The 12,751-nt window shown below is 60.4% G+C and overlaps 1 protein-coding gene across 1 annotated transcript; it reads left to right on the plus strand.

The window, feature by feature from the left end:
- Positions 1-3,423: 3,423 nt before the first annotated feature.
- GUITHDRAFT_116225 (hypothetical protein) lies at positions 3,424-12,203 on the plus strand (the record flags this gene model as incomplete). Its single annotated transcript, XM_005824506.1, has 8 exons — positions 3,424-3,466; positions 3,741-3,967; positions 4,014-4,282; positions 4,478-5,141; positions 5,182-7,336; positions 7,427-7,601; positions 7,838-8,003; positions 8,556-12,203. The coding sequence occupies 8 exons, from the start codon at positions 3,424-3,426 to the stop codon at positions 12,201-12,203; spliced, it is 7,347 nt and encodes a 2,448-aa protein (XP_005824563.1).
- Between the last annotated feature and the right edge of the window lie 548 nt (positions 12,204-12,751).

Below are 12,751 nucleotides of genomic sequence, written 5' to 3' on the forward strand. Positions count from 1 at the left end.
CAACACAAAACACAACCCCAAAAAGATCCAGCACTGCTGGCACCCCGACGCGGCAGCGCCAGCCCAAGCGCGAAGCCGCGCAGACAAGCAGCCGAAGGGTCAGGCAATCAAGCAACAAGCAGCAGGAGCATGCAGGAGGAATAAAATCCCTTACACGCGATACCCGGAGGCAGCCGACTGACCACTGTCAGTCGAGACGTCCGCTGCCGCCACAAAGCGGGCGGCCGCGGACGGAGAAAGGGCAGCCGCCGACAAGGAGCCGGCGCTGCCCGGGGGTCCGCCTGGGGCAGCGGACGGAGGGAGGCTGGACACAGGAACACGGTACCGCTCGAGGTAGTCCTCCTCGCTAGCCTCCGAGTCAGCGGTAGCCAAGTCAGTGGTAGCCGCCCGTGACGGCGGCGACGCCGCGGCAATGCCCAAGGACCGGCGTGACCCGACCGATGCCGGGGAGGAAGCAGGCGAGCTCGGACCAGCAGCAAGCACCCCAGTGGTGTCGAGCTCTCTGGAGGCACCCGACGTCACAGTGAGGGACGGAGACGCCTCGCCAGCTCCGCGCCGATCGTCGGGGCCACTCGAAGGGTTTCCCCCATCGGAGTCGGAGACCTCCGGCGAAGACTCCTCGGGCGACTCGACAAAGTCCGAGGAGGAGCTGTCCTCTGGCTCGAGAAGTGCTTGCGCCCGCAAGGGCGTCATGCGCCTCGCACCAGACAAGAGCGCTTCCAGCGTAAGCTGCATGGTGAGGCGCTGATAGGTGGCGGCGCGTTTGCGAGCCAAGACCTCAGCAGCAGGGCCGTCATCAGGCACGAAGTGCCGACCAAACGCCGCATCCTCAAGAGGCATTGAGCGCTGAGCAATGATGTCCGCCAAATACCAGATGAAGCGGAGGGTGTCAGGATGCAGGGTACCGTCCGTCGAAATGGCAAGAGGGATGAACGCGTGGCGATGCCGCGTCTGGGTGCCAGCAGTGCTGGTTCTTTTCGGGCTTGTGTTTTGTGTGTGTTTGTGCAGCTTCTCGCTGTGGACTGTGTACCTGCCGGTTCAGCTTGTTCCTGCTTTGTTTTGCTTGAGGCACTTTTTACCTTCTGCCAGTAAATCCTATATCGGTGGATTTACTGGCAGAGGGTAAAAAGTGCCTCAAGCAAAATAAAGCAGGAACAAGCGAAACCTCCTGGCACACAGCGCACAGCAAAGAGTTGTCCAACCTCGGAGCCAGACGGCCCCTCAGTCAGCCGTGGCGCCCGAGGGGGCGGCCGCGGACGGAGAAAGGGCAGCCGCCGACAAGGAGCCGGCGTTGCCCGGGGGTCCGCCTGGGGCAGCTGACGGAAGTATAGGATTTACTGGCAGAAGGTAAAAAGTGCCTCAAGCAAAACAAAGCAGGAACAAGTACGGAGTAGTGGATTTACTGGCAGAAAGAGAGACATAGGATTTACTGAAGGTAAAAAGTGCCTCTCCTCGCTAGCCTCCGAGTCAGCGGTAGCCGAGTCAGCGGTAGCCGAGTCAGCGGTAGCCGCCCGTGACGGCGGCGACGCCGAACCTCCTGGCACACAGCGCACAGCGAGAAGCTGTACAATCACACACAAAACACAAGCCCGAAAAGAACCAGCACTGCTGGCAACCAGACGCGGCATCGCCAGCCCAAGCGCGAAGCCGCGCAGACAAGCAGCCGAAGGGTCAGGCAATCAAGCAACAAGCAGCAGGAGCATGCAGGAGGAATAAAATCCCTTAGACGCGATATATATAGGATTTAATCAGACGTAACATTGTTGTGTCGGATTTACTGGCAGAAGGTAAAAAGACAGTTATGGACGGAGAGGCTTCGCCAGCGCCACTCTTGATGCTTCCACCGTCGGAGTCCCAGACCTCCGGCAAAGACTCGTGACTCCTCGGGCGACTCGACAAAGTCCGAGGAGGAGCTGTATCTATGAAACTTCAAGCAAACCAAAGCAGGAACAAGCTAAACCTGCATGCACACAGCGCACAGCGAGAAGCTGCACAAACACGCACAACAAAACAAGACCAAAAGTAACCAGCACTGCTGGCTCAGACCCGGCACCGCCAGCCTACGCGCGAAGCCGCGCAGACAAGCAGGGAGGGTCAAGCAACAGTCGCTAGGAGGGTAACAAGCAGCACTGCGGCAGGTGGGGACGTTCGAAACCCTCTTAGACGCGATACCCGGAGGGAGTCAGGACAGTGCAGAGTACTGTCGGTGGAAATGGCAAGGGGATGAACGATGGAGGAGGAGGAGTCAATACCGGCACTGATCGGCACAGCAGGGGACCGTGAACGCTCTCATACACGATACCCGGATGCAGCCGACTGACCGCTGTCAGCCTGTCGACGCGTCCGCCGCCGCATCGGAGGCCGCGGCCCGGCGGCCCCAGGAAGGGCAGCCGCCGACAAGGAGCCGGCGCTGCCCGGGAGTCCGCCTGGGACATCGGACACGACGAAGCCAAGACTCGAACTTTAGAGAGGAAAAGGTCTGCGACATCAGGCAGAAGAGTACGGTACGGTACATTGAAGGGAAGCTGACTGATCCTTGATAATCATGAATACTGAGTGATAGGAGGCGAACAACCGGAGAGGCTCGCAAGACGGCAAGCTTGCACCTTTGCTCCAATCAACTTGAATCAGTTATGACTCGCCCTGCCGGCGGGATCCCGCCGGCATTCGGAGTTCAAATTGTCTCATGCCTGGGTACACTGCTCGTTGCCTGTTGAGGATGTAGCGTTGGTCTTGGCGTCTCAGGTGTCGGAGGCGCACGACAAGCGGGCCGGGCGCTCCTCGAGCCAGAGAACTTGTGGCGACACCCGGGCCTCCTTCTCCCAGTCCGGGACTTTGTCGAGTCCGATCGCCCCGGCGGGCCGGCCCGGAGTCCCGGGCCTCGGAAGTTCGCCCGGACTCCGGGTCTCAGTACCGTCTCGGACGGAGCCTCCGACGTCCGACCGGGTGGAAGCATCATCAAGAGTGGCCGCCCGGGTCCATCACGGCGCGGCGGCTGAGGCCGAAGTTGCACGGTCGAAAAACTTAAAAACTGTTTTGTACCGGGTAGCAGCTCGGACCGTACGGACGTGACTTCGAGGCTCAGCGGCTTGAGTAGCCTCAACTGGCGGCCACCGGCCGGGCACTAAATTAGCCTGGGCTTGCTTACTCGGACACTGATTCCCCCAAGTTCGGTTCCGCTGCTCCTGTGGAGGATGGATGACGATTTCGAAGTTCTTGCCTGTCCTTCCACACTCTGCTGTCCTTCCCTTGGGCCCGTAGGCTGGGCGGGCCCGGGCCGCGTGACCGTACGGTACGTCACTCAGCAGCGGCCCGCGCGGCCGCCGGGCCGGGCGGCGCCGGCCCTAGTATACCCGCTACTAGGCACAGGTTGCTTACCCTCTTCCCCCAACTGACCAATTAACGGAAAAGTTGTTGGTGAACATGAGCCCTGCCCGCCAGCAGCCTGGTGAACATGGGGAGACAGGTAAGATGGAGGGAGGAGAGAAGATGGGAGATGGAGGGAGGAGAGAAGATGGGAGATGAAGGGAGTCGATCGGGTTGGTCATACTAGATCATATTTGATACATAATGAAATTTACAGAGGGAACTCAACATGAACTAATTAACATCAACTACTTGAGATGCTTCAGCCTGACGATGTCTGGCAGATTGAAGGAGACAAGATGCCAGCTTGTGATTGATCGTGTGCGAGCATACCGATGATGGAGCATGACATGACATGACATGAACTGAAGTAGAGGCGACAAGGCTAGGTGGGAGCAAGACCAAGCAAGGGATGTCGTCACCGCAAGCCTTGCCCTCGAGCGACGAGAAGCAGGCATGGCAGAGCTCTATGCCGCTCTCGCCTCGGTCCGAGGAGTTCGCATTGCATCTTGGCATCGACTTGAACGAGGAGGAAGACAGAACTCACGCCTGGATCGCTGTGAAGGCAGTGAGAGCGCCTCTTCCCGACGGCTGGTCTCAGGTGCTCCATCCTCCTCATCCCCACACCTGCTGACCTCAATGTGCAGCACGAGGACGACGAGGGGTACATCTACTTCTACGATGCCGTCCTTGACAAGTCGTCGTGGGAGCATCCCATGGAAGCTTACTGGAAGCGAGTCCTTAACGAGGAGAGGAGAAAGATCCAACGATCGAGGGAGCTCACTGACCTGCAGCAGAAAGTTTCTGCCGGCATTGAAGCTGGGGGACAAGAAGTGGAAGAGATGGTCAGAGAGATGAAGGCCAAGTATCTCAAGAATGACATCGCAGAGATGGAAGCACAGATTGAAGGCATTAGGTCCCGCCCCTGCCCCTGCCCCTGCTCCTGCTCCTACTCTTGCTCTTACTCTTGCTCTTGCTCCTTCTCCTTCTCCTTCTCCTTCTCCTTCTCCTGCTCCTGCCCTCAAACTCTTTTCACCTTGTTGTCTTGCCAACCCCCCTTCTTTGCGTAGCTTCTAAGCTGCAATATGCGGCATGACAAGTGCTGGCGCAGGTCTCAGATCGATGCGATCCAAGCGAACCTCGGGGAGAAGAGGGAGGAGGAGAAGGCGACGTCGAGGGCGATGCTGAGGAAGCATGCGGAGCGACTACAGGCTGAGTTACGGGAGAAAAGTGCGACGCTCAAGGAGATGCTGAAGAGCCTGCAGAGGTTGTTCACAGAGGAGGAGGAGGAGGAGGAGGCAGCGGCAGCTCCTCAGATCACTCCAGACTCGCTGCACGAGATGTGCATCTTCTTGGGTATCGACGTGTACAAGGAGCCTCATCTCATCCACATCGCTAGCGAGGCCCTGGAGGCGCCGCTGCCGGAGGGATGGGAGGAGCTGGTGACGGATGAGGGGTCCATCTTCGTCAACTCCATCACTGGCGAGAGGAGCGAAGAGCATCCGCTGGATGCGATCTTCCTGACGCGGGTGGAGGAGGAGCGAGAGAGGCTGCGGCACCTGGAGGGATCGCTCTATCACGACGCCTGGGTCAAGTTCCGAGACGAGGAGGGCGTCGCCTACTTCTACAACTTCCGCTTGCAGGAGATCTCCTTCGATGCCCCCCGACAGCAGGGAGCTCGCGGCCATCGCCATCCAGTCTCGCGTGCGCGGGATGCTGACGAGGACGAGGATGGAGCAGCAGGGGAGGAGAGTGCTGCGAGTGAAGGCGGCGAAGTTGTCGAGGAGGAAGCAGGTGCTCAGGGCGAGGCTGCAGCAACTTGCACTGGGAGCTGAGATGACGGAGGAGCTGCAGAAGCGCTTGAGGGAGGAGAGCGCACGAGAAGCGCCGAAGGAGTCCAAGGAGGAGAGGGAGCTGGAGGATCGCAAGAGCATGCTGGAGGCCTGGAAGATCAAGTTCGTCCTCCGCGAAGAAAGCGCTGCCAGGATTCAAGGGGCTGTGCGAGCATGGAAAGCTCGTAGGGAGCTCAGAAGGAGGAAGCAGAGGCGAGAGGCGAAGGCTCAGGTGCTGCAGGCTTCATGGAGGTGTCATCTGGGAAGAAGGGAGGTGGATGAGAGGAGGAGGTTGCTTCAGCTCGCTGCTGCGGCTCGCAGGCGTCTGCTGCGAGCCGCTACTATCCAGAACGCCTTCCGCTGCCATTGGGCTCGCAAATTGTTTCAACGCCGAATTGAGGAGGAGGAAGAGGGAAGGAAGGAATCGCTAAGGCGGGCTGCTGAGACGATCAAGTCAGCTGCTCTCCGTCTCCTCCACCAGCAGGCGTATCGGATGTTGATGGACAAGCTGGAGAAACAAGCCAAGGAGGAGGAAACGAGCGACGGAACCCAACAGCAATACCAGGAGCAGCAGGAGCAGGAGCAGGAGCAGGAGCAGCAGCAGGAGGGAGATGAAGGCGGGAGGGATGTGAATCGCTTGGTCATCGTTAGTCGAGCTGCTACACCGCGATCAGTTTCTTCCTCTGCTTCCAGCCGTGATGACCCTTCTGGCATGCACAGGATGAGCCAAGGGGGAGGAGGATCCGGGGAGGAGGGAGAGAGGAAGGAAGAGGAAGAAGAGAGGAAGGTGGAAGGAGAGAGGGAGGATCAAGGAGAGAGGGAGGAGGGAGGAGGAGAGGAGAAAGCAGCACAGCATCATGCTGTACCTCATGCGACTTTCTCTCCTCATTTGATGCCTGAGCCGGTGACTCTCGTCCTCGACATGGAGTTCGAGGAGTGGGGGGAGGAGGCAGAGGCGAAGCTGAAGCAGACGTTCTGTGCCATCGCTCCGCTCCTCTCCCCTCACGACATCGAGATCGTCCGCGTGAACCCAGGCAGCGTCGTCCTCTTCTTCCTCCTCCACCATGAGCTCTGGGTCCAGGCGCTTGACGCGCTGTGCCGTGACCTGCTGCTGGGAGATGCGAGCCAGCTAAAAGCTTCGCTACTCGCGGTCAGTATGGACGTTCCTTTCCTCCTGCCCTCCGTCTTGCAGCAGCAGACACAAGGGACGGGGCCTTGGAAGGAGAAAGAGCAAGCGAGCGAACCCAATGAAGCAGATGCGACCGAGAGCGAGGAGAAGCCCGAGCTTGACAAGGAACAAGCTCGCGGCGAATATGCTGGGAATTACATGGAAGAGCAGGAGGCAGCGAAGGAGGAGGCAGCGAAGGAGGAGGAGGCAGCGAAGGAGGAGGCAGCGAAGGAGGAGGAGGCAGTGAAGGAGGAGGAGGCAGCGAAGGAGGAGGAGGAAGCGAAGGAGGAGGAGGCAGCGAAGGAGGAGGCAGCGAAGGAGGAGGCAGCGAAGGAGGAGGCAGCGAAGGAGGAGGCAGCGAAGGAGGAGGAGGCAGCGAAGGAGGAGGCAGCGAAGGAGGAGGCAGCGAAGGAGGAGGCAGCGAAGGAGGAGGAGGCAGCGAAGGAGGAGGAAGCAAAGGAGGAGGCAGCGAAGGAGGAGGCAGCGAAGGAGGAGGAAGCAAAGGAGGAGGAAGCAAAGGAGGAGGCAGCGAAGGAGGAGGAAGCAAAGGAGGAGGAGGCAGCGAAGGAGGAGGCAGCGAAGGAGGAGGAAGCAAAGGAGGAGGAGGCAGCGAAGGAGGAGGCAGTGAAGGAGGAGGAGGCAGCGAAGGAGGAGGAAGCAAAGGAGGAGGAAGCAAAGGAGGAGGCAGCGAAGGAGGAGGAGGCAGCGAAGGAGGAGGCAGCGAAGGAGGAAGCGGCAGCTGTGACGAAGGAGATGAAGCACGAGGAAGGGGAGCAAGACGGGGAGGCGAAGGAGGAGGAGCATAGCAGCAACCCTCACTTGCCAGCAAGTCTGCATGAGCAGCGTGGAGACATTGGAAAACAAGTGAAGGGCATGGACGAGAGTGACCAAGAGGACAGGAGGAGATGGATTTCATCAGCTTCATCATATCCACCTTCCTTGGCGTCCTTTCCTCCCCTTCCCGAAGACAGTGAGTCCTCTCACTCCTCCTCTCTCTCACTCCTCTCACTTCTCCTTCTTGTTCTTCTTCTGCTTCTCCTTGTCCCTCATGGTCTCCCAGGCGCCTCTCAGGTCGGATCCTCCACCAGCTCTGCTCGCGAGGAAATCGCAGACGCCGTTGTCTCTTTCATGGAAGGAGCGCTGGCAGAAGCTGAAGAGCTGGAGAAGGAGAAGAAGGGAGAAGGAGCAGAAGGAGCAGAAGGAGCAGAAGGAGCAGAAGGTTCCCGTTCTCTCAGGTCTGTTGGTCATGCGTGTCCAGTCAAGATGACAAGAGAGCAGGAGGAGCAAGACCGAGCTCAGCTCCCTCCCGCGCGACCATGGCAAGAGGAGGCGAGAGGTCCAAGACTGCAAGGTCAACTCACTCACTCGTGCTCTTCAATACCTTGCCGCTCTCTCGTCCTTCCCTCTCCCCCCCTCTACGTCTTCCTGCTCCCCGGCTCTGCTGCTGGTGTTGACGTCTTTCCTCCCGTAGTGCGTACCGACGTCCCTCCACCTCCCGCGTCTCTTCTCGCTCTCCTCGCCCCGTCACCTTGTCCGCTCGGCGTCGCGTGGGAGGCAGGAAGAGGAAAGAGGAAGAAGAGAAGCAGAGCGAGCCCCTTGCTAGCAAGGGTGACGAGAACCAGAGCACGCAGCGACCGGTAAGACCCCAGGAGGAGGACAAAGGGGAAGAGAATACGCAGGAGCAGCAAGAAAACCAACAGCAGGAGCAGCAACTGCTGCAACAGGATGAGCTGCAGCCTCAGCTGCAACAAGAGGCTGAGGAGGAGCAAAAAAGAGAGGAGGAGGAGGGGGAGGGGGAGGGGGAGGAGGAGCGAGCAGCAACAACAACAAGATCAGCAGCAGCAGCAGCAGCAGCAGCAGCATGGCAAGCGTCATCATCATCATCAGAAGGAGGAGCAGGAGCAACAAAAGGAGCAGCAGCTGCTGCAGCAGGAGGAGGAGCAGCAACAAGAGGAGGAAGAGCAGCAGCAGCAACTACATGACAAACATCAATACAATCATCAGGAGGAGGAGCAGGAGCAACAACAGGAGCAGGAGGAGGAGCATGGGGAGGAGGTAGAGGAGGGAGGAGAGGGGGGGGACGGAGGTCAAGACTTGAAGACACTCTCGGATCAGATTTCACTCTCGAGCTGGAGATGAGCCTTGAACGCTCGCTTGCAGACAGGGGGCCTCCTGCTCTTAACCCGCAGCCTCCCCGGTCGTCGTCGCGACGAGCTCGCTTTGCTGACACGCTTGCTGAAGACGTGGAGGAAGGGAAGGCAGAGGGCATGGAGGAAAGTCTTCTTTCTCTCGCTCCTACTGACCTCGGAAGCTCCCTTGCCAATAGCAGGAGGAAGGAAGAGGACCGACAGTTGACCCTGGCTGAGGAAGAGCACGAGGAGGAGGGAGGGGAAGGGGAGGAGAACAAAGAGGAGGAGGAGCAGCAGGCGGAGGAGGAGCAGGTGGAGACGCAGGAGCAGGAGCAGGAGGAGCATCAGCAGCTTCATGAGCGGCAGGACGAGCACGGGCAGGGGCAGGAGAGCTTGGTCGTGCGATCGGTGATGGGGAGTGGGATGGGGAGGAAGAGATATATGAGCAGTCTGCTCCCTCTGAGCGAGTGCGAGGAGGAGGTGCTGGTGAAGATGGCGGAGGCGATGGGGGTGAGGGAGGAAAGGAGGAGGTCGCGAGGAGACTTGACCGCTGCCATATGCGAGGAGGAGGCAAAGCGTGCGAAGCTGTGCACGAGGCTACAGGCCATGTACCGAGGAGGCAGGACAAGGGAAGGGCTGCGGGAGAGAGTGCTGGAGTGGAGGAAGGAGATGGCAGTGCGCGTGCTCGAGCAAGAGATGTCTTCCTCGCGAGCTACTGGAGCTGCTGTTCTGCTTCAGCGAGTCATGCGGGGCCACAAGGGGAGGGGAGAGGCGAGGCAGGCGAGGAGGCAACGGCAGAGGAGGGACAACGAGGCGCAGGAAGCAAGAGTGGCGTACTGGAAGAGCAAGTGCATGCAGGAAGCGCTGCTGCTGACTCGAGTGGCTCGCGGTCACGTGGGGAGGAAGGAGGCGAGGAGAAGAGCAGAGGCGAAGGAGCGCGAGAGACAGCTGGAGCTCTTCGACCTGCAGGCGCGTCAGGAGCTTGACTACGAGTTCGACCCCGAGGAGGACGACGAGGACGACAGCAGGCACGAGGACGAGGAGGAGGCGTCGGACTTCGGGGACGAGGCCTCGCCGAGGAGGATCACGAGCTGGTACGCGAAGCTGCTGCAGCCTGACGCGTCCATGGGGTCAGACGTGGAGGCAGCGGCAGCTCGGGGGGTTCAGAACGCTTTCCGGATGCACCTGGCGAGGAGAGCGATGGCAGTGAGAGAGAAGAGGAAGAAGAAGCAAGAGCTGACGCTGCGCGAGCACGCGGCCTCCAGCATCCAAGCAGGCTTCAGGTACGCGAGGAGGAGGCGGACGGAGGCGAGACGGAGGATGGAGTCGGAGCTCTTCGATGTCCGGCAGAGGAGCGCTCTGCGCATCCAGGCGCTGCTGCGAGGAGGGATGCTGAGGCTGAGGCTGAGGAGGAGGAGGAAGGCGGAGGAGCTCTGGGCGGAGGAGCGAGAGCTGATGGCGGCGGTGAGCATGCAGTCACTGGCGCGAGGCTTCCTGGAGAGGAGGAGGGTGCAGGCGCGCAAGGAAGAGCGACTGTCAGTGCTGCTGGTGCACAAGTCGGCGGCGAAGATTCAAGCGAGATGGAGGGGGGCGATGGCTCGGTCGAACAAGGAGAAGCTGCTGCTGGAGAGGAAGAGGTACCACGAGGAGCTCGCGCAGCAGCAAGAGGAGGCCAAGACGCTGGTCGCGATTCTCCTCCAGTCCACATACCGGGGCCACCTGGGGCGAGAGCTGTACAGAGAGAGGGTGATGGAGGAGGAAGCGAGTCGACGGATGAGCTTGAGGAGGAGGAGGAGAGCGGCAGTGATGTTTCAGAGCCTTTTCCGCGGTTTCATGTACCGCAACAGGAGGAGGATGCAGGCGAGGCAGAGGCGAGAGAGCGCTGCAGCTACTCAGGTGCAGCGAGTGCTGCGAGGACACGCGGGGAGGAACGAGGCGTCGCGGCAGAAGTTCCTCCTCCTCTTCGGTCACATGTCCGTCTCCGTCTCTCTCCTCGCCAACAACTACAGGATGCACCTCGCAAGGAGGCGACGACGCGCGCTGCTGGAGAGGACAAGGATGTCGGCGGTCGCGAACATGCTGCAGAGCGTGTACCGAGGGCACGTGGGGAGGAGGGAGTACAGGAGGAGGGAGCATGAGCGACACAAGCTGGCCTGCTTCCTCCGCTTGCAGTGCGCCATGCGGGGCCATATGGCTCGCGCTATCTTGAGGAGGAGGAGGGATGTGGCGAGAGAGCAGCTGATGGCTGGGAGGATCCAGCGAGTCGTTCGCGGGCATGCGGCAAGGAATCAGCTGCGAGAGTTCGTAGAGAAGCTCAGCTGGGAACGAGCTGCCGGGATGGCGACGAGGCTGCAGCGAGTGTGGAGGGGACACGTGGGACGAGTGCGAGGGAGGAGGGAGAGGAACAAGCAGAGAGCTCAGGTGGACCTGGACTGGCTGGCGGAATACACGAGGAGGCTGGAGAAGGTGAGCGAGGAAGAGCACTGGACGCTTTTCCGCTCGCATCTCTCCGTCATCGCCAGCAAGGTAGAGCAGCTGCTCTCCTCCATGCTCGCGGGGGACCTCGCCGCCTCCCTCCCGCCCCCAGACGACGAGGCTGAGCAGAGGCGGGTAGAGGAGCCGTTAGGGCAGCTCGTGCCGGAGCTCCGCAAGGCACTGGAGGAGATGGCAGGGGAGGTGGAGGCGACGCGACCCTGGAACGTGGGGAAGGCGGAGAGAGTCGCGCAGGAGCTGGTGGAAGTGGCAGAAACTACTCAAGAGACGCTGAGGAGAAGAAGGAATGCGGACAAGGAAAGTTCTGCGAAGAAAGACTTGCTGGAGGAGGAGGAGGAGGAGTCAAAGCAGGAAGAGGTCAGGCAGATTGTGCCTGAGTACTACAAGCAAGCGGCCTCACGCTCGGGAGACAACGAGGCGCAGGAACGGAAGAGGACAGGGAAGGAGGCGAAGGAGACGAGGGAGGTCACGAGGAGGGGAGGGGAGAAGTCGGAGGCGCTGCAAGAGATCGTGGCGAGGCAGGAGCAAGACGAGACGCGGGTGCAAGGACAAGACCTCCGCATGCCTGCACCTGGCGAGCTGAAGCAGCACGGGCGTCGAGACCCCGTGCTGCTGGGAGGCTTCTCGGAGAAGAGAAAAGCCAAGAAGATGCGAGAGACGAGCCGTTTGCCTGCCGACATCCCGCGAGGAACGTTCCCTCCCCGAGGTGCCTCCTCCTCCTCCTCCTCCTCCTTTCTTGTCGAGCGAGAGACGAGGACACGAAGAAGCGCCGCCCTGTGGGCGTCAGAGCTTAGCAAGGAAGCAGCTCGCAAGCCCAGAAGCTCCGCCCTAGCTGACTCCATGGCCCTCCTCTCCCCTTACAGCCAAGGTGGAGGACGAGCGAAGTCAACGGGAAGGAGACGTCAAGCAGCGGAGGAGGAGGAGGAGGAGGAGGAGGAGTACGGACGGCAGATGTCAGCAGGAGAGCAGCGGTCCTTGGAGGAGGTTCGGCGTATCCTCAACGACTCGAAGTTGATCATGAACGTCAGCCCAGCGCTGCTGGAGGAGACTCCAGCTCCAGCTCCGGAGAGCATGTTGCCTCGCCTGCCGCAGACAGACAGGAGGAGGAGGAAGAACTACCAGGAGAGGGGCAACGAGCAAGTGAAGCTTCCGAGCCTGTTCATGAGCTCCGGCACCCCCGAGCTCATCGACCTCTCCGGGCCCTTCGCGATGTGAGGGAGAAAGGAAGAAAGTAAACACCCGCTCTGATGTCAAACTCCTCCTTTACCACCACTGACACCATCTCCTCCTCCTCTCTCCTCCTCCTCTCTCCTCCTCCTCTCTCCTCCTCCTCTCTCCCTTCCTCTCTCTCTCATCTCCTTCGCTTCGCCGGCGGCACCTGCGAGAGGTCAGCGACGAGCCTCACGAGTGGAGCAAGACAGCAGGAACCTCGTTCGTGTCTTGACAGACGAGGAGAGAGCCGTGCTGTCATGCCGTCAGCCTCCCCTCTTCCTCTTCCTCTCCTTTACCTGCCCGCCGAACTCAATCGCGATGGCTCTCCCTTGCAGATGCGGAACCAGTTGAGGTTGCTGCACGTTGGCGTGAGATGAGGGTCAAGAGCAGCTAAGGCGAGAGCGAGAGGAGGAAGGAAGAGGAGGGAGGAAAGGAGGAGATGAGAGATGATAATCATGAGCAGGAGGGCGGAGGCGGAGGAGTAGGTGGGGAGGAGCGGGAGCTCACGTCTCTTGTTACGGGGAGTGGCTGGGACGCAGCGCGGGGGGGGG

This window comes from Guillardia theta (genome assembly GCF_000315625.1).
Source record: "Guillardia theta CCMP2712 unplaced genomic scaffold GUITHscaffold_93, whole genome shotgun sequence".
Taxonomy (NCBI): Eukaryota; class Cryptophyceae; order Pyrenomonadales; family Geminigeraceae; genus Guillardia; species Guillardia theta.